This window comes from Pholcus phalangioides, unplaced genomic scaffold (assembly GCF_987345545.1).
Source record: "Pholcus phalangioides strain wild (caught in Gottingen) unplaced genomic scaffold, Ppha-v1.0 ptg000031l_1, whole genome shotgun sequence".
Lineage (NCBI taxonomy): Eukaryota > Metazoa > Arthropoda > Arachnida > Araneae > Pholcidae > Pholcus > Pholcus phalangioides.
In genome coordinates this window covers 6,228,881-6,250,318 of record NW_028301621.1, presented here as the reverse complement: position 1 = coordinate 6,250,318, position 21,438 = coordinate 6,228,881, and the positions used below count along the sequence as shown (strand labels likewise).

The window sequence follows — 21,438 nt, the reverse complement described above, 5'->3', positions numbered from 1 at the left end:
AAAAAATTATTTTCTATATGTTTATCCTGTCTGAAAAAGCCTAATGAGAAAGTTGTTGCCCTGTATCTCCCGATGCCAATAAAATAAAACTCCACGTTTCAATGTGCAACATTCGGAGAGATATTTGAATTCAAAAAACGGAGAAAAGGTAAGAAAAAAAAGGATAAATGCGGGTAAAACGTACCTATCTGAGTTGTGCGTAATTTGGTTACTTTATAATAACTGGAATCATGCCTCTAGGATCAACAGTTCGCAAGTAAAATTCGGTGCGTGCTGGTAGCTATGAACCCTGTACAGCGTGAAATCGTCGTGAACTGCGGTAGAAACTTCAGTTGTGCAGCGTTCATTGAGGCAGCTTCCAGAAAAAGACTTCTCTACTTGCGTTGAAAAGTGGATTGAACGACGGGAACATTGCGCATCATGTGAGGGAAGATACTTTGAAAAATAATATTTTTTTTTTGTTCTTCATTTCTTATGATTTTACTGTTACTACTTATGATCTTAAGTTCTTATTGAACGCACCTTGTACAACACGCAAATGATTCGGATTCAGAATTGTACTAGATGATCCTGTTCGCGTATTACTCTGAACAGATTTTCAGACGGTTAAAGTTTCTGAAATCTAATTTTCGTCCCGCGGTGCTTCGACGCGTCTGCAGATTTTGCAGAACGGAAATAAGGAGATCCGCCATCACCCGAAAGTAATTATTTTTCCACCCTCCGTAATAATGATAGGTAAAAAGGTAGGTAAGTACGACTTCTTTACATTCTCCTTTCATAACTGAAATTTCGATTAAGACACTGAATTTGACAAGATTTAACCCACGCCCTTCTCAACAAAGCTGCCGCCAATATCCGCACAGGAACAAAATGAGAGAGATGGACATGCCCTTCTTCACAACGATTCCAGTCCCCACACGGACACACTATGCGAGTCCAAATCGTAGTAGCTGAAGCATCCACCGTGGTAGCCCTGACTTAGCTCCCAGATGTTTTCACATTTTCAAACAAATGAGGTTGTAGTTGAGAGGTGAACAGTTTTATAAAGCATTTAGAATATTCACTTTAGAATATGGAAGACGGCAACAGCAGCAAGAACACGGATCAAGCCCAACTTCAACAGCAAAATTACGTTGGGCTCAAACATACACTCAGAACACACGTTGAGGCATGCGCCGATTCGTTAGAAATTCCGCAGCTGTAAACGGATACAGACTCCTCTATTGGGAGGGCAAACGAACCATTCAGGGTTACATATAGTCAACAAGGATCAAATGTTCACCTCCCACTTGGATCCGCCTGTGGTACGAAGTGCATTGTACGGTAAAGTAGTAGAAATAGTACACGATTCATCCGCTCCCACTTGACCTTGTGGAAGAGTTTTTGTCTCCGGCTGGCGGTCTGATTACTCATATGTACCAGCACAGGTACAAGTGTGTGATCCTAGGAAAAGCATAATATTCCTCTTCTTTTGATTTGTAGTGACATTGGCGGCAACTTTCTGTCGGAAGGCATAGAAAGATCCATGCGAAGGTGTATCTCCCTATTCATACTTTCTGATGATTGTAGTGAAATGATGGAAATTTATTTCTATCTCCAAATTCATCGTAAATTTTCTGATCGGGTCGACTAAACCAGTCAAAGATGTCCTCTCCACTTGCTAATACAAGATGCGCAAAGAAACTGGTTGTTATGCGCAGATGACGACTAGGAAAGAAGAGAAATTCGTATTTGTCTCTAGTATGACTCGAACCACGACTCTCTCCACGCGTTATGGTCCAAGGAAGAAGTTTATGATTGCCTCTATAGCGTAGTGGTAGCGCACTCGTCCGGACCGTGAGAGGGCTGTGCTTATCGCCTAAAAGGAGGCGAATATGATTTTTTCTTTCCTAGTCATCGTCATCATCTCGGCGTACCGACCAGTTTCCTGCATATCTTGTATAAACTGGTCACAGTGGAATTAATGGAATATTGTAATTTGTGTGTATGCACAAGGAACTCTTAGCGTTTTCATATAACGCACACGGGTAAAACGGAAGTGGCGCGAATTAAAGAAGTAAATATCCCTATGTTTATAAAGTATTGTTAGTATTTTCGACATGCGAAATTGCGTAACTTAAGTAACGTAAGTCTTGTGTGATGTAAGATGATCTGTAAATGTACCGCGGACCACTCAAATGATTGGGAACTGTGCCATGGTTCAATCGTGTGATCTGGGAGTATTCCAGAGGCCATTAAAGTGATCTGTAAATGTGTCATGAGTCGCTTAAGTAAACTGAAATGTGCCACGGGCTGCTCGAGTGATCTGTAACTGTTCCGCGACTCACTTAAGTGGTCTGTAAATGTGCTGCGGGCCGCTTAAGTGCTCTGAAACTGTGCCTTGAGTCAAGTCAATCAAGTGATATGGGAATGTGCCAGGGGTCACTCGAGGGATCTAAAATGGTGCCGCAGGTCACTTAAGTAACATAGTTTATGCCGCTGGTCAGCTACGTGATGTGCAACTGTACCGCGATGGCATACGAGCTCTGTTCGTTTCGCGTGTCGGGGCCACGACAGATGATTTCGAGTGGTACATTTATCCCGAGGGCCATTAGTTGATCATATATGAGTTGAATATATGCATTGGATCAGCAAATGAAATTTCGTGGTAAAAGAGCAGAGCAGGGGGTGAATGAATTCTTTTAAATCCACCTCTCCCAATCCTCTTCTCCAAAATGTAGCCACAGATTTCAAACAACATATAGCACAAATCTAAAATAATGAACGTCAAACTGTATATTTGATATTCCTTAAAAGAAATTCGCATGCAAAGAGAAATTTCATCCCTGCATCAACTGAGAGAGAAAGCTTCATATTTCAATTCTTATTACCACTATGCACGGAGTCGCAATCATTGGCAACAAGAGAAGACATGTCACCTAAAATAGCAATCAAAAAAATTGAATGCATGTACATATTTCCTACATGTAAATGTAAAAGCGCCGATTTTTTTTTCACCTCATCTGCCCGGAAGAAAAAAATCGTAACCTTTTCCGTATTCGCTCCGCATTGAAGAAAAAGATCAGGGAAGAAAAGAAAGCATTAAAAATGCAGTGGAAAATAGAATATGAGAAATCGTCTTATTACTGAATGCTCCATACAATTTTGTGTAAAACGAGAAACCTTAGAATTTCTCTTGCCAAAACGCCATCTCATTTGTGGAAATATGTATATATTTTTCTCCAATACATACAGCGTTCTCCATAAAAATTCCACAAAAAATTCATTCGCTGTTTTTGACAATTACTTCCACAGAATCCTGACGTATTCCCAAGAACAAAAACTCCTGACACTACTGAAGTCTCGACCATAAAAAAAAATTATTTGCGTAATTTGCGAAACACAATCATTTCATATTTTGATAGTTTTCTCCAACGAATTTCACGAGTATCAACGATGTTCCCAAAGTTATATCCTGAGTTTAACTTTCAGAATACATTCAGGGTGATTCAGAACTCATCGGGCAAATTCGAGGAGCGATCTAAGCAAGAATTCTCTGTCGTAAAATGCATGGTCATATCGCAAGCGCTGAACCAGTACACGCGAGAGCGGTACCGAAAAAAATTCTGCAGTCGTGGAGAACCTATTTTTGCCACGCCTCGGACAACACTTTTTTGATGAACTTTCCCATCTCCTTCAACTCGCATTTGGTGCCCCCTCTAAGAGGAGCACCAAGGTCGAGGGTGTTGTCTGCGTAGTAAATACAGTTAGGTTTTATACGACTGAGCTACTACTAAACGTAGACATGCACCTCGTCCATATTCCCCTGCGGAAATGTAGCGAATTTTCAGCGAAGTTTGTTTCTGTGTAATGTTTGTTGTGTGTAGTGCTGCCATCTGCCATCAATTTTTCTGACTATGCATGAAGTGTAATGATTAAATAGTACAACAGTAAAAAAAGAGCAACAGACCTATAACGGTGTACCCGTTATAGGTCTGTTGCTCTTTTTTTAGAGTGGTGACACTTTTTAACGGGGAAATCGGCTCACGTTTGTGCCTCGAAGTTAGGAACCACAGAAAACGAACTTCAGCCGACCACCACTTTTGCGAAGGTGGAGTTCGAACCCCGATCATGGTCGGTTTCGGGTCCTGCGAGTCCGTCACTATGACCACTCGAACACCGCAGCGGCTATACGGCTGAGTTGCAAGTCCTCTCAGAGTCTTCGGTAAGAAGGTTCGATTGAGTCGAACTTGAAAGTCGGATAACACGCTCACTCTGACCGGTTTGGCCAAGGCATGTGTCGATGTTAGACACCTACGGTTCTATAAAATATGTACATGCTCGGAAGCTATAGAAACAGTATTAAGAACATCATTGTGTTACAGGGTTATGCTCAGAAATTCTCAACGAAAGAGGCAAATACAAGAGAAAAATACAAAATTCCAAATGCGTTTTGAAACGCAATGAGTGTCGTCTTCAAAGGGAAAATATACAAATACAACGCCACAACAAGGCAAATTGCCCACGAGGTGGCTGACTTAAGAACATCATGGATCCCCAAGCCATTTTTTGGAGGCCCTACTTACTACCCCAACCCCCCCCCCCCCCCCCGCGGAACCCCCAACGAACGAATCGGTACATACGGGAATGTGCGTGTACGTAATAAAATCTCTATCACGCTGACCGGGGATCGCATTTGGGTTGGAATTCAAATATTGACACTTGGTTGCTCAGAGAAAAAAAACAAGGAGAGAGGTGACCGTTAAGAGGGGTTTTACTGTATATGCATGTAAGGGTGAAAGAGAACACGTACGGTAAGAGTGACTTTTCACCCTCTCTAAAAAAAATCTCTTATCTACCTTATCTATTACTTTTTTTCCTTTTATTCTATTTTTTCTTTATTTTCCTAACGTGCAGATGGGTTAGGACAAGGTCATCAGATTTATCGCCGTATCGTCAAATGGAGATAAAACAAATTTGTTGCTAAAAGCTTGTACGTGAAGTGGTTAAGGGGCAACAAATAAAAATTGTTTTGGTTTGTTTTTAGGGTTCGATTACAGAAATCCGTTCAAGAAAAATACAGGTACTATCAAATAACACCTAAAAGCAATGACGATGACGTGAAATGAAACAGAGGGAAACGTACGCATACACGTAATGCACTAGGAAAAATCGGGGCTGTTTCTTTTCTGCTGTCGCAGATACCGAACGCCTGTAACGAAATTAAAGGAATCCTGGGCAAAATCGTTGATACAAAACTCGAACCCGCACAAGCAGCGATCGCCCAAGAGCAGCTACGGATATGTATCAAAGCATGTGTGTATCTCCAGGTTATGATATTTCGTTTATCGCATTTTATTCGATATGTTCTCATTCTCTCAGTCACCCTCCACCATTCTCTGTCTGGTATTTTACGACTACATTCACATTCCGCAGCGATAAAAGTTGCTGCGGAGAAAGAACCTTTTGCAATTTAGGAAATTCGAAATGATTTCGCAACCGCGTTTCATATCGCCAAGTAAAATAAAAAGAAAAGCCAAACCAATGTTTCTAAAGAATGTCAGGAAACTATTTTCCAGTCTTTTCATTTTTAGAAAATCTGAAACTAATTCCCTCTTTACTCTTAATGTTTTGATTTCTTTTTTGTATTTCTATTTATGAGGGTAACATCGGTACAAGAACACGGGAATTTTTTCATGGCACGTCACATGACATGAACTCGTGACTGAATCATATCTATGAGAGAATCAGTGACTACATACTTTCCTGAAGCATTTATGATCAATTTCAATGGTCTCCTATGTGCTGGAGTGACCTTATTTTCCTCAAAAAAATAGCAGAATTCAGGAATTCAAATACACCGGAAATCACCAGTTGTCGCCCGAAATAATTAGATGGCAGCACCAGCAAGAACACGAAGAAAGCACAACTCCGTCAACATAAATACGTTAGGACCACGCATATACACACAGAAATACAATACGTTCCTGCATGTACCGATTCGTTAAAAAATGTGTACGAGAGACATGTATGGTTGAGTAGTAGTAATTACAGACAAGAATAGCAACGTAAGTTGGCTCAAAATGTATAGGAAACAACAGCTAGACTCGTCGACTGAACTTACTCTGAGGGGGCTCAAATCCAATATTTCTATAGGTATCAGAGAGATCATAGCAAATATACTAAGATGGAGTGGGGGAGGGGACTAGGATCATTGGCCGGATGCAAGTTTTACTTCAACGGTGATATTTTCTCTAAATCACCAAATCACCAATGGCAGCATTTAAATATTATCCACAGTGGATTGAGATGAATTCTACCAATAGCAAAAACAAAAAAAAACAAAACAAATTCAACATTACAAAAATAGGCGATGAATATTCATATTTATAGTCAAAATTATCATATTATTATTATTAATAAGTTTGGAAATTCTTGACTTCAGTAAGACTAGAAAATTCGAATAGGCTTCGTTGAAAATACGGGAGAAAATAGGATGTTTTTCTGAGTATTTTCATCATTCCCATAAAACACGAGAATGGAATAGCAATGGATAACATTTTCTCGGGTCAAGGCACCGTCGAAAGCTTGAACATCGACTTGACATTCCTCTAACATCATAGGTTGGCATCATCATAAGATATTAAATGAAACTGACTGCAATGAACACAAACATTTTTTTATTTGCCTTGACAACTGAAACTTGTAAACCCGCTGCTGTTCTTACACAGTCTCGTCTTGATTGGCTTTTTCCCATGATCCAGTCAGTCAATGTCTGCAATAAGAGTTGGAATTATATTCTGTTCGTTCCAGTCAATTTCAGCTGAAGATGATGGCAACCGATGGCGTTGAAGAACGTCGAGTTCATACTAATGCTCACGACCCCTTGGTCAGAGAAAATCTGATTTATTGAACTATACTGTGACGAAAATCATATCAGATTCTGAAGTTTTATTGATTTGAAATGTTAACGCGTACGAACACGTGGATTGACTTCCAATGTTGTTACTATACAGTTCTCAGATAGGAAGTTCTGGGCGTTTCTGGGTAAATTCACGTTTTGAGTTGCTGAAACAGGTTTATATCAGAACTACTGTATAATACACATTTTGTGGCAACGCAAGAAAGGTCGAAGTCTACAGAGAACCGCAATAACTTTAACCGTACTCGGCGTATTTTGAATATTTTCATGGCATCGTCAACATGGCTTCTCGAAGGCTCAGTTTTAGACTGTTCATGTCATTAAAAAAAAAAATTTTTTAATTTTGCCGGAAATTTTATAAACATTTATGAAGTCTATAGAGATTTTAACGCTAATCGACCGTTCAAGGATCTGAATTCGGCAGTTTCGATCTAAACTACGAATATTTTCATAGTGGATGACATGTTGTGGCGGATGAACACGTCACATTTTTTTAAAAACGAATATTTCCTCACAACTTTACAGAGATTCAAAATTTTATTTAGAATAACAGGTAATGCGCTCGTTTGGTGTTCGCAGAAGCAATGTATGCCCCTGTCTTTTTTCTGTCTTTCACCACCTCAGAGAAAGAATTGGATATCGGTAGACATTGCAATGACATCATGCTTAGTGATAATTACAAGCATACGTACATGCATGCAACATGCAAGGCGAAGAATGGATTTCGTTTTTAATTTCATGGATGCAAATGACAGAGGATGAAGGTAAAGTTATACAGCGAGGAACATCGGGTCATCATTATGAGAATTGTCAAATCTATATTAAATTTCATATGAATCAAAGAGCAGTTCGATATGTAGCATCACGCGTCAAGTAGTTTAGTAATAAGTTCTCGAGTGCTCGAAAACTGTCGCAACGTAAATAACCAAGTAGTCAATACTCATTGGATAATACAAAGCCGCGACCACTGGCGGATGCGCATAGGACTTACATAGTTGAAAAAATAAACCGAAACTAGATCTACTTGTGCACTTGACAACTAAACGGGGCTTAACATCTGCCTATATACATTTTGGAGTAGTAGACGGCTTAAAATTTCGTTAACTACTAAACTACTTGACGTGAATAGGGGGGTTTATTTTCAGTAGAGCCCACAGTTTCCAGGCATGCAGGCTTCGCGGCTGTTATCACCAGCAGGAGCTTCCTGGCTGCGGAGGTGTGGTCTTGCGAAACTTTTTCCTAACGTTCCGTCTAAACCTGTGGTGTAAGTCCTCAGGGAAGACGGGAGGTGGATAAAAAAAAGATCCCTCTACATTCCTTAGTGGTCCTCTTGCCCGGAAGCTTCTGCTGAAGTAAAGAATATGATTTGCTCTCGATGGTACTCGCTGTTTAAAATAGTTGTTTTTTTTTTTAAAGGAGAAAGAGAAACATACACACACACACATATAAACAAAAACTACACAGGGACAAAAACTAAAAGAGAGCGAGAGAAAAAGACACACAAATAATGGCAATGTAAGTTATAATTAACATAGCATCGTAATCAACACTTACCGTAAAACGTCCATTAGATTCCCTCAACAGCTTGAAAATAATAGACTACGTTGCCGGGAAGAGGAGGAGACAAACACACACACGATTCAAACGACTCTTCAACGACTGCCCATTTGGTCGGTGTAAGTACTCAAAAATAGCGCTATTCTTTTTTTCTTTTTTTTGTTTCTTTTGTTTATTTTTTGTATAATTTCTATTGATTTTTTTTTCCTTTCAAATACACAAATCGATCAACACACACAGAAGAGAAAGATACAGAGAAAAGGGTTGGGAAGATAGATACAAATTAACCAAAAAAGAAAAACACAAAAAAAAAATGCACGCAATCTTGGACAAACAACAACAACATCCAACATAGCAATAAACAAAATTATAACAACAAAATAATAGTGTTTAATTAGAAGAGAAACCAAAAAACGATTTCATTCCAGTCACAACAGGCAAAGACACACACAATAGAGACAATCGGCATCCGAGGGAAATTTCCGATTCGTTTTTTTACACGTGGAAAAGGGAATGAATGGGGATAATGGGAACAATATACAGCATAACAGGCAAAGAAAGATAATAATTATCGGGAGAAGATAATCTATAATCCTCAAGAACGCAGTATGGCATATAATAGTGCGCAAGGAGAGTAAAAGAAAATCTGTGACAATGTTGAATAATGTTCTTTTGCTTCTGTGTCTGCTCAGAATAAATCTGATTTGACTGCATGAGATCGTTTTGAGGAATCTTTTCTTCTTCTTTGTTTCTTTTCTGCAGTATAGTACATCTACACTGTTTGAAAATACAGTACATACGCTGGCTCATGAGACGTTGATAAACGCGCGCTATCAATCAAAAAAAAAATTATGGGGGTGAATATCTTTTTTTTTTTTTTTTTTTTTTTTTTGCGCTAATCGATCAGTGCTTGGAATTCAGTGGTATGTGGATATTTCTTTCTTCATTTCGTATGAATTTCTTAATCTACTCCGTACGGGACCTCGAATCTCGAGTTGGAAATATTTTTGATTGATATTTGAGTTTTGTCACTTATTTTACATACGAATATTGGCGCACTTCCCAGAAGCAATATATACATATATGATATATATACTAATAGTTCCCTCCAGCCCTCTTTAAGCGTAACATACTATAAGAGTCACTCTAAAAATTAGGATCCTTAATTCTGACTAATGCGTGCACAAAGAATTTGTTTAGGAATTGTCACGACTATTCAGAGATGACTGAAAAATAATCCATTTTGACGACAACATTGCTAATACTTCGAATGCGGTTGTCTCAAACAGGTTTTTAAGCTTCTTCGTAACTTTGAGGAGAAAAAACTACAACTGCACCACAATTTCTGAATGCAATTTCTGATACGACATGTGGCAGTAAAATGAAACTCTGAATTAATGTTGATATTTTTTGTTGATATCTCGTTTGACCATTCGTTAGAATTTTATGAATTTCAAAAGTTCGAAGAAAGAAGATAAATTTCAAAAATCTGAATTAAACACATTCTTTTCTAAAAATACTTTCCTTCAGACGATTTCTGAAATCCGAGGTCCGTTTTACTAAGACCGAGATTGCACTATAAAAGTTGGAAAAAAGTTCTTTTCCAAAACTTGAAAAATTCAACCAATAATCGTACCGGTTATATTCGCGCAAACGCAACCGATAGTCTTATTGGCTGCATTTTTCAAGTTTTATAAAATAATTTTATCAAACTTTTATAGTGTGATACCGGCCTAACACAAGTCAAATAAACATTTCTGCTAAATTTCAGAATTTTAGATGCAGTAGTTCTGTTTTTTAATCTTATGGATGAGTTGTAAAAACTTCATAAATTCGATCTAAGAAAAACACATTCAAAGTTTGTTCCTTGGATACGTTTACACTGTCATTTATTACATCTTACTTTTATTTTGGTTAAACCAACCAACCTATTGTCTCAATTTTTTCTTTTTTTTTGCATTTTGATTTGCAATTAAATGAAATACTTTGTAAGGTCACTTTTTAAAAAATCACCAAGTCGTGACACCCCCTTAAGCTTTTGTTCGAAAGGCACTTATGAAATTCAATCTAGAGCTTGATTCGGAAAATTCGTCAGAAAGACGTGAGAGAACTCGCACTTTTTATTTTTACCATCAATTGAAATTTCAAAGATGTTTTTTCCGCATCCCTGTACGCAAAGATCTCATTCGTTTTGGTTCTATTCTATATTGTTTATTCAAGTTGTGGAAAACTATTATGGCAACATCTCGTAATGAATTCAAACAAATATCTCATGAACTTCCAATTTTTACAACACAATTCCTAGAATTTCGTTATTATTCAGATTCACCTTACATAAACAATAAATGACGAATTTATTATGACCATCTAACAGTTTTAATTTTGTAATTTTTAATTAAATTAGCTACGCTGTTTCCGCTAGAGGTCAAGGCTGGTGTGAATGGGGGGGGGGGGATTATAGGAGCACAACTCGACTATTAGAGCATAACCGCTAACTATCTCTATACTCACCATGAATTGCTAAAGAGCAATGAATGAATGAATGAATGAGAGAGCAGCTTTTGTTCAGTGTTTATAACTGAAGTGTCAGCCACGGAAAGTCTCAACGTTTCACATGACCAGTGAACAATCGGACGGGACGGAAAGTGCCCGGACTTGCAAGAGACAACATTGCAACATACGGCACTTCTCACGAAATCTCTGAACACTACTTGAGGTATTCATGTTAAAGTCCTGTAAGGTGGTCAAAATAAACTGACCACTCATTTCATTCAAATACATGCATAAATAATAATGCTTCTTTAATTATCAAGCCTTGTTTGCATGTTTAGTCATTTCAGAATGAGGTACATTGGTACATTTTTTCGCATACACGCAAAATACGATCAAAGTAAAATATTCTGCACACACTTTTCAAAGCCTCTTATATCTTCGGCAAACGCATAGATTCGTAAATAGTTTAAAAATTCATAAAAATTGATGGGCTTGTTTTTGTTTTTTTTAATGCGGTTTGCGGAAAAACTTATTCTCGCAAGAGGGGCACTTCTTTTTTGTACGGAGAAACAATTTAGTTGAAATTTTAATCGATGGAGGGCGCTGCGTAAAAGCAAATCACTGCAAATATGCAAATTAGACTTATAAAATGCAAGTTGTACGATTAACAACTCATTCCTGAATTTCCCTTGTTATTGTCGCTTACATAAGGTTTTCATCATGATGTTGACATTAGTGGAAGAAGCATTATTGGTGAATTTGTTTTCCCTCTGCCACGAATAGCTGGCTGAAGTTTCACGAACGTTTCAGACGCAAAACAGATCAAAGAAAGGTCTAGCCTCCCCGAAACTAGTTTGCAGCTCCCTCCGTCAACAATAATATGAACTAATTTTTTTTCTGTTCCAAAACGAAATCCCCCTCTCCCGAGAGTAACTTTCTTGCAAAAGCCGTATTCAACAGTATATTCGTTAAATATTTCGTTGCTGTTTCGCTGCTGCGTAGAAATTAACCAAATACGACGGCTCGAAATGTAATCTAGTTTTCGTTGTTTATATTATTGGAATGGACTCACGCGTTATTTTAGAATTTCAATGCGTTATACTTGCGAGAAACTCTCGTTCCAATCACGAAATCATTTAATGGTCTTCACTCGCTATACAAATTCGTGTTTCAGGAAATACGGATGTGTTTCACCATTTGAAAACCTAGCTGGCCGTCTTTCAGTAATTTCAACGACCAAAGATCCATAGAACATTCATTGCTTCTAATATCGCTCGAAATACTCGAACCATTCAACGACGACGATATATATAATGTGTTACTATAAGAAATGCATCTATTTGCGGACGTGGCACGATTATGAAATAGGCGAGTTATGTGTATGCTGGATCAAAATTTAATTAAAACTAGCGCCAACGATCGGAGATGAAGTTGGTCTAGATTAACAGGCGTAAATGAGATGGCGATTCCCTCATATAAGGAATATGAGATTTGAAATCAGTGATTCATTAACTTATTCTTAGTGCTTAGAGCAGGGATTCTTCACCTTTCTCAGCCACGATTCAAAATCAACAACAAGACCAGCATCGTGACCTATATACGACTGTTCTTTTTTGGAAATTACTGAAAGCAGTGACGCAATAAGTGCATTTATAACAAGACTGTATGTCAATTTGTATGACTTATCTCGGAAGCCTATGCGAATCAAGTTTGGGTTGTAACCAAATACAGTAGTTATAGCTCCAAATCGTCGTAGCTTAAAAATCCATGGCTGCAAGTGGATCCATACGACTCTTCTCGGGAGCCCCTGTAAACCAAACCCGAGTCGTCGCCCATAGCTCAAGAATCCCTGGGTGTAAATGCATGTCTTCGCGTCATCTCGGAAGCCCCTGTCACTCAACCCGAGGGCGGATATGTCGAGACGGCCCTGCAAATAGCTTTCAAAAACAGTAAAGATAATTTAAATCTAGCCCAAGGATCCGTAGAACAACCATATTTTTGTTCACTATAAATTAACAAATATGAATTTAATGATTGGAAATAGTCACATATACTCTTGGAAGGGGAGGGGATACAATTTGATTTACATTTATTTTCGGAGACATAATACCCCAGAATTTCCTATCCGTTGTTCATTCGTCGTTCGACGGTTTCCCAGATCGGCGTTAATTCAATATTCATCCGTGGATATATTCGATTGATATTTCCGTACCGGATTTCACCCTAAATGTTAGGAAGGAATATCTCTAAATGAATCAAAAAGCACTCATGTACTTACGTATTCGGGCATTTCGTGTGTGTCAGAATTCCTGTGATGATAGTTTAGGACGACCACTGTCATTACGACGGAAAAAGCCACCATTATCATAATACATGCAAAATATGTACCTGCAAAAATGAATACAGAGAAAAGCATCTTTTCAGAACTATTTCGTGGAAAATATTCACTTTGTCTCATCATTCATTCAATCGTAAAAAAGCAATGAGTGCGTATTTTTAAGCTCATTTTATATTAATGTTTAATTTTTCTTTCTCTGTGAATGATCGTTACTTGCACGACTATTTACAATTTACTCATTTGTTTCACTATTTTGCTATTAATATGTGGCCGTTGGGATAAATTCAAAGAAAAAAATTTTTTTCTTTGTCCCTTAAGCTCTATGAAGGTATCAAAAATCTTGTTACGTCAATTAATAAAAATATACGATAGTTTTTTGAAGGCTATTGTTTGACTCAGAGTTCTTGGTGAACCACCCATTGATACACCAGCCGATTTACGGAAACAGCCCCCAGCACGTTTCGTCCTCGGTACATTTCGCTCCGGGACGTTTTGCCTGTGACATTTCACGACGAATGGGGCCAGGTGTGTGTGAGTGGGTAAGTAACAGTATGAGTAACGAAGTGAGGGAGAGACCGTGTGAGTAAGGTTGCGCTCATAGTGGAGCGAAGAGGTACTAGTTCCAAAAAGAGTCACCAAAGTGAGTGGACGAGTTACCAACAGAGCGAGCGATTGAGTGAGTGCATATGCGAAAGATACTCTCACTCGCTCAACGACTCATTCACCTACTCACTTTGTCACGTATACGGTCACTCACTTGGTTAAGTATAACTCGTCCACTCACACTTGTCAGTTGTAACTTACTCATTTCTCACACTTGCTCACTTATAACTCGCTCACTCACTTGGTCACTTATAGGGTAACTCACCCGCTCACTTTGCCCTGTATGAAGCGAAATGTCGGGGGCGAAACGTGCCGGGGAATACGTCGGAGGTCGAGCGCTGGGAGCGAAATGCGGAAGATGAATTTTCCGGACTCTAAGACGCCACGAGTTATTACAAATCCGTCACCGTAAGGTTTAAAACAAACCGAATGAATTCTGTTCTTGGACTGCACCTTCTAAGTCTATCCCTTGTATCCTTCTTGAATCGAATTTCATACATGTTAGAAAAATTGATTAAAACAATTTAAGTCGTTAATTTTTTCAGTGTTTCGCGCCCGGTTCTTTTCTAACCTATTCCGGAACATGAGATTCATTTTACTATATTGCCTTATTCGACTGTCAAAATTACTTTTCACAAATAATACTTAAAAACAAGACATCGTATCAGCAAATCGAAAAACTTATAACAGGAAGCATTAAAAAAAAGTTAAATTTCTTCGTATGGCGGTTACTCGCTGTCAGCCGCAGTTTTTTTCCGCGACCCCCATTATAAGTACTAAACGAGTGAAATGTCTCAACTATATAATGTTTTTATAATCTCAAGAGTTCGTAGTAAAAAATCCGTTTTCTCCAATGACTATAAACATCATATATATATATATCATATATATATATATATATATATAATATATATATATATATATCATATATATATGATCTTAACTAGGGCTCCTTGAAAATGACCCATTCGCCATCAGTGTGGCATCAGTATTATCGCTATAACCAATCGCAGTCCCTCATCCTGATTTTTTTAACGATTAGACGTCACTTTGGACAAAAAGGTGGTATTGTCGCAAAAAGATGAAGGACGATGAGTCCGTTCGCCTCTCTAAGCGCCTTAATGTTAATATATAACCACAGTCCACGGAGTAGGACTCGAACATCAGCATACGTCATTTCACATTATACATATGTATATGTACAAGCTCGTTCATCCAGCGAAACAGAAAAACAAGTTTATATGATTCATCAAAATGGCATGACGTCATCTTTGACGCAATCATGAATATATGCATGTGTATAATTAGTCTATCGATTCTGACATAATCTGCCTATTATTTCATTTCTATCGCTCATTTATTTCTCTCTTAGCCTTCTTAGTCTCGAGGGGGGGATGGTGGTTATCAAACTTTTTCTTCTTGGGGAACTACGCAATACTTCTGTACTATCCCTTGAAGTCATTTTGTGTTCTAAACGTATCTTGAAACAATAGCTATATTTTTTGAAACCGATATTTTTGTGTAAAAAAGAAATGCGCATAAATATTACATTTAGGAAAATATCTTATTTATTTTTGTACTGTACACCGGTATGAATTTATGCGCCAAAATATCTGTTACTATTTTTTTTATGTTTGCCGTCCTGACTTGCACACACCCGTTTCAATCAATCAATTCTACTTCGAGAATTATGAGAGATATTTTTTTATTACATTGTGTGTGGTGGCAGTAGTGATGCAAGCGTAAAGCTCTCGTGTATAATAATAGAGTATATTATTTATTATTATATCAAAACTCCTGCTGCCATCTCAAAATATAAGAAAATTGCATATCGTAGTGGGTTGTCCGCGAAATTTTCCAAACCACATGCTAGTTTCAAGTTCAAGTACAGGGTGGACAAAACGTCCGTAAAAACTTCGAAAATTCATAAAAACCGGAAACCTAAACGAAATGAAAAACGGTTTGCAGGGTAAGCATCGCTAGGTCACGGGAATTTTTTTAAGACAGTAAAAAAAAAAACTAAACAAAAGCCGGTAGGTGGTGCTGACGTACACAAGTCAAAGAAAAGATACGCAAATAACGAACAGAATGCCTCCAAATCGTTTGTTACAGCAGTAAGTGTTCTACTTGACCACCACCACAGGGAATAACACACTGCAGGCGAATAACGAATCCAGCAACGGCAGAGTGCAGCAGGTCCACATACATGGTTTACAACTGTGAATTGATTGTGGATTAAGAGCGCAAGTTCTTATAACCGTCTCATATTTCCACCGAAGTCGCTCGTACCAGCACCATCTATCGGCGGTTTTTGAGTTTTTTTCCCTGTCAAAAAAAAAAATTCCCGTGACCTAGCGGTGCTAACCCTGCAAAATGTTTTTTATTTCGGTTATATTCCCGTTTTTATTCATTTCGGTTTTTTCATTAAAGTTTCTGCGGACGTTTTGCCTACCCTGTATATTCGGCACACAAAAATTTTCTGAAATTTTGCGACAAACATGAGAGAAAACATTGGGGCGCATAAAATTTACACCGGTATCATAGCATGCAGTGTATTGTTCATTTTCATGCTACACGTCGGTATCAAACCGACAATTAATTTCACTTCAAGAATTACTTCAGTTCAATATTTATTTGATAGGTGACAACAGGGTTCCCAATTCGAAGCTGTTTCTCGAGTGTATAAATATGGAAGAGAGTAGTACTGTAGAGTATACATATATGGAAATATAAGTCCAACGGTATAGAAACTTTTGTCCAGCTATTTTTTTTTCTCGCTTATTCGTTATTATTTCTCCTGACAGTCTGCGAAAATTTTCACTAAATTTCACCAGTCCGCAAATAGAAAGAGGTTGAAGAACACTGGTCTGCTGATTTGACAGACAATGTTTGGTCACTGCCCTAAGAGATACTGTTAAAGAATAGACTGCCATAGACTATGTTCATCTAAGATTTCATTATATTGTTCTTACTCACATTATACGGAAGCAACCGAGGCTACCAGCGAATAACACGCAAATTATCCCGTATTAGAGTTTTTCGATTTGTATGAAAATGCTACATTTCTTTGATACGAGATCAATGATATAGTATCATAGATCATATCACATACAATTCAAGGTTACACAATCCATGTAAAACGAAAAAAAAAAGGGTGGAAAATAAACACGAGCACATCATATAGTAACGAATATGATACTAAGCCATGCGCATAGAAGCCATGCTTGCGTAGTATTAAATGAGATGAATAAGCTCACATGCCACAGATCACATGCACAGGCAGACATTTAACCGAAATCATGCAGCAGCTGAAGAGGGATAGAGAGATATATATACATATGAATTTTAATGGAATACAAGAAGTTGTTTTTTTTAGAAATTAAAATATTTCTTCTTTTCCATTGCATTAATTTTAGAAAAATTGGCTTGAAGAATAAAAAAACAGAGTTATATAAAAATTTTGTTAATTTTCCATCAGAAAACTTGCTGAGGCTTCGGATAAAGGCTCTTCCTTCAATCGGAATCAGAGCTAGGTATAATGTTTTCTTTTACTTATATCACGGACGGAAAATATTTTAAGAAATAGTTTCTGTCCAGAGGTTGTTGCGAGTACAACAAAAAGCCCGTGTTCGATATCTTTGCCAGGTTTCTTCTACCTGTGCATTTATCTTGTATTATCAAAATTTAAGAAACGAAAAACGCGAATTCGAAGAGAGAAATAAAAAGTTATTTTATTGTTTTAGCAGAAAAAGAAGAAGTAGAAGAAGTAGAAAAGCATAGTAATTAGTATTAAATTTAAAGAAATGTGCAGTGCGGGGTTTTAATGAAGGAAAGTAAGACAGAGCTATAGAGTATTTCTATTATAGACTAGAGCGCACCTATTATGGAGACAGCATCTGAAGAAGGAGGCAAGGTTTCCGTGACGAGCATTTGGAACACGCTCAGGGACAAGAGGATAGTTACACCTGAAACGACGATCATCATCTCTCTTCAGAGCTGCTCACAACAACATTCACAAACAATATTTTTTTTTTTCAAAAAGAACAAAACAAATAAAATAAAATAAAAAATAATAACAAAAAAGAGAAAACATTCACATCAAGCAAACACTACGAAGGACAGTTTTTGTGGTGATGATGGTGGTGGTGATGACGATGACGATCACCGGGGGGGGATTGACACAGGAAAGTGAGGAGAGAACTGCGAAATTCCATCTCGAAGGTTTTCAAGGTGAAAAATTCACGGTTTGGGAAAAAAAGAATCAATTTCTCTCTCTCTTCTTTAGAAAGACTATTCTGTGACTAAAATAAATTCAAATGGCTCAACAAATAGGCTTTGTCATTGTATTTACTGGGCTCACATTCAGACAAAGCATTCTGGGAAAATCAACAGAACACGTGATTGATAGTTTTGCCCAAGTTGGGGTTCATCTTGTAAAATTGATAGATTCAGCCAAATCTCGGTACGGAACGGTTTTGAAACTCTCCAAATTCGGTACTCATCGCATTTTTACGAGAATGAAGAGTATTCCAGGCCATGCTCGAATCTCGCTACTCCATTTGCTCGAAAATAACTGGTTTCTAGGGGTTTTGTTAGCTATGAGCAATAGAATAGGAAATACCGACTGAGAATCACGATCACAAGCTCTTCATCATCAAGAGCTATATTTCTTAAGAGCAATTCTCCTTTGATAATCCGGAGCAAAAACAGCAACAATAGCCAACAAGCACAACTTCAAATTCTCCAATTTGCTAAAATATTTAATTAATCTAATTAATCGGTGCACCCCTAATCCTATAAGATTATGCAATATCCCACATATGCCCAAAATTACGAACAATACATCTAACTCACCCCACACATGGCATGGAATGGCATGGAAGCCAACTCACTGGATAATTTAATAATCGCTGGTTTCGGAATGCCTGTGTCAGCGCAGATCGAAACTCACCTCTGGGGGTTTTCTTACCTATGAGAAAGAACCATGTGGCCTGGAAGACAACTCGCTCGTTTCGGGATTAGTAATGAGTTTCGGAACGCATATATCAGCGCTTGCTCGAAACACGGCACTAAGGGTTCTCTTAGCTGTGACCAATACTTCTGTTCACTCCATACGACCTGGAAGACAACTCGCTGGATGCTTCGATACTCGCAGGATTCTGGATTCGTCATGAGTTTTAGAACACACATCTCGGCACACACTTGAAACTCGCCTTTGAGGGTTCTCTCAGCTATGAGCAAAGTCCGAGGATGTCTATCCATGCAAAGGTTTTTAACAGCTGGCTGATGCGAAGATATATTTTTGGAGAGAGAAAATTCAGGTGCCCCTACGGGGAATCCAATGCACATCCTTTCACTTTCCGGGTGAACGCCCTAGACTACAGAGACAACGAATATATCAATCTTTCCTTGGAGCTCGTATGCACTGAACGGGATCGTACGTGGACGGTCGGACACAATTCAGGCTAAAACTCAAAATTGCTGACGATGCCACCAGATAGCGACTTATCCGAGGATGACATCGTCAGCAATTGTGAGCGTTGGTCTGAATTGTGTCTGACCGTCCATGTACGGTCCCGTTCAGTGCACACGAGCTCCAAGGAAAGATTGAGATATTCGTTGCCTCTGTAGTCTAGGGAGTTAACCCGGAAAGTGAAAGGACGTGGGTTCGATTCCCCGCAGGGGAAGTTGAATTTTCTGTCTTTCCAAAAATATATCTCCGCATCAGCCAGCTGTTAAAAACCTTTCTATGAACATATATTTTATCAACACAACGCCCATAGGGTCTGGAAGATAACTCGGTGGTTGGTTCGGCAGTCGCTGATTTTCGGGTTCGTCATGGATTTTGGAACGCATATCTCAACACACGCTCGTAACTTGCCTCTGAGGGTTCCCTCAGTTATGAACAATGTCTCTTGTCACCCACATATGGCCTGGAAGGCAACTCGCTGGATGTTTTGGCTTTCACTGGTTTCAGTATTTGTCAACTGAACACAACGAGAGAAAATAAAAGCTACCACGGTATTTGGGAAATGAAACGAGGTGGAATTTCTTGACCATTCAACTGAACGAATGGTCCTCTCCTTCGCTTTCCCGCATCAACAAGATTCTTCGGTAGAACGACAAGATTTTCTACGTTTTTATTGCTGCAGGATGCACATTGCATGAAAAAGAAAGATAAAATAGAGATAGATAGAGAGAGAGAGATACACACACACATACAGCCTTACTGTCGTGATTCGATCATGAAACTGTAAAATTATACACACACACACACAAAGTGGAGACGTGCTTTTTTTTGATTGCGTGCGTGCGGTAGCTACACCAAAAACAACGTGCAGGATAAATATATATTTGTAATAATAATATACGAATACTGATTTATATTTCATTAATGTGAGACATAATGTCTGCAGTATGTCTGTCGCACCTATGATGGACACGGCGTCTGAGGTAGGTGGCATAGTTTCCGCCAACTGCAGCAGAAACACAGTCAGAGAGAGGAGAATCGTCACACCTGGAGATTGGAAAACCAATCATGATCACACTGTTATTACGTCTTTCTTAATAGTTAGAACAATTTTACTACTACTTGTATTCACTGAAAGATCTAAAGCAAACACACAATCGGCAAATAATCTTCTGCCTAGTTGTCTTAATCTGGAAATTAATTCGTTCCGCAGACCTAAAATTGATGGAAAGCTCTGGATTCAATGGAACAATTTCTCCAATATTACTCAGATACGGCAAGAGTTAAATAACTTTGCTTACTGAGGCTATACAGTTCAAAAAAGAACTTTTGTATAGCTAATTCACTTGTTCGCTCATCCGCTAAATGCATACCCAGACGTACGTTTTCCACGGTGATGTATTTCCGACATTCTTCGAGGAGAAACATCGAATGAAACCATCTGCTCGTGGTTTCTATGACGAAATTCACTAAAATGGCTCGATGTGCTCCTTTAGGATTGATAAATTATTATCGTATTCCCCCGCATTAGCCGGCACGACGGGAAACATCCAAGGAGACTAGCATGTCTGGTCTATACCCGTATTTTCCGGCATGGTGAGAAATTCGAATTACTAAATCTGGAAGTTCCTAAACATCTCTATTATAAAAACTCATTGAACTGGCTGAATACATACAGCAATTCTTATTAAATTTCGCTTTTTCCGGCATGCCCGGAACGGACCAGACCTCCAAATTCAAAAATCTGTTATCCCTCGATTTTGGAGTGTGATCATCGTCTAAAGCGGAGGAATACGATAGTATTTTCGTCAAAGAAATGTTGATTTTCGTGGAATTTCGCACATTGGCAAAAGCTTCCGAACTATAGAACAGTGGTCTTTTTCGTCAATATCTACGACATGAATCTTCAATGGCGACGAAGTAATCTCGTCAGAGCTGTGCTTATTTTTACAGGTGTTAGTATAGTTAAAGGTGTATAAAGGAATCCGGCTTATGTTATTTTTGTGTCTTTTGGTTTTACAACTCGACACAATCCTAATGCAGTTCAAACTTATAACCCCATGTAAGTACAAGCTT

The 21,438-nt window shown here is 38.4% G+C and overlaps 1 protein-coding gene across 7 annotated transcripts in view; it reads right to left on the bottom strand.

Moving 5' to 3' along the window:
- LOC149067053 (neuronal acetylcholine receptor subunit alpha-7-like) overlaps window positions 1–21,438 on the bottom strand; it is a 145,742-nt gene that overhangs the window by 34,409 nt on the left and 89,895 nt on the right. For 5 of the 7 annotated variants that reach the window (XM_089252965.1, XM_089252963.1, XM_089252962.1 and 2 more), the window contains exons 7-8: window positions 20,323–20,409; window positions 13,230–13,339 (exon numbers count right to left, since the gene is read on the bottom strand). In XM_089252965.1, coding sequence (XP_089109091.1) covers window positions 13,230–13,339; window positions 20,323–20,409 — 197 coding nt within the window. Of the gene's footprint in view, window positions 1–13,229; window positions 13,340–17,770; window positions 17,858–20,322; window positions 20,410–21,438 lie in introns of all 7 variants that reach the window. The other 2 variants (XM_089252964.1, XM_089252961.1) reach the window with 1 other exon arrangement.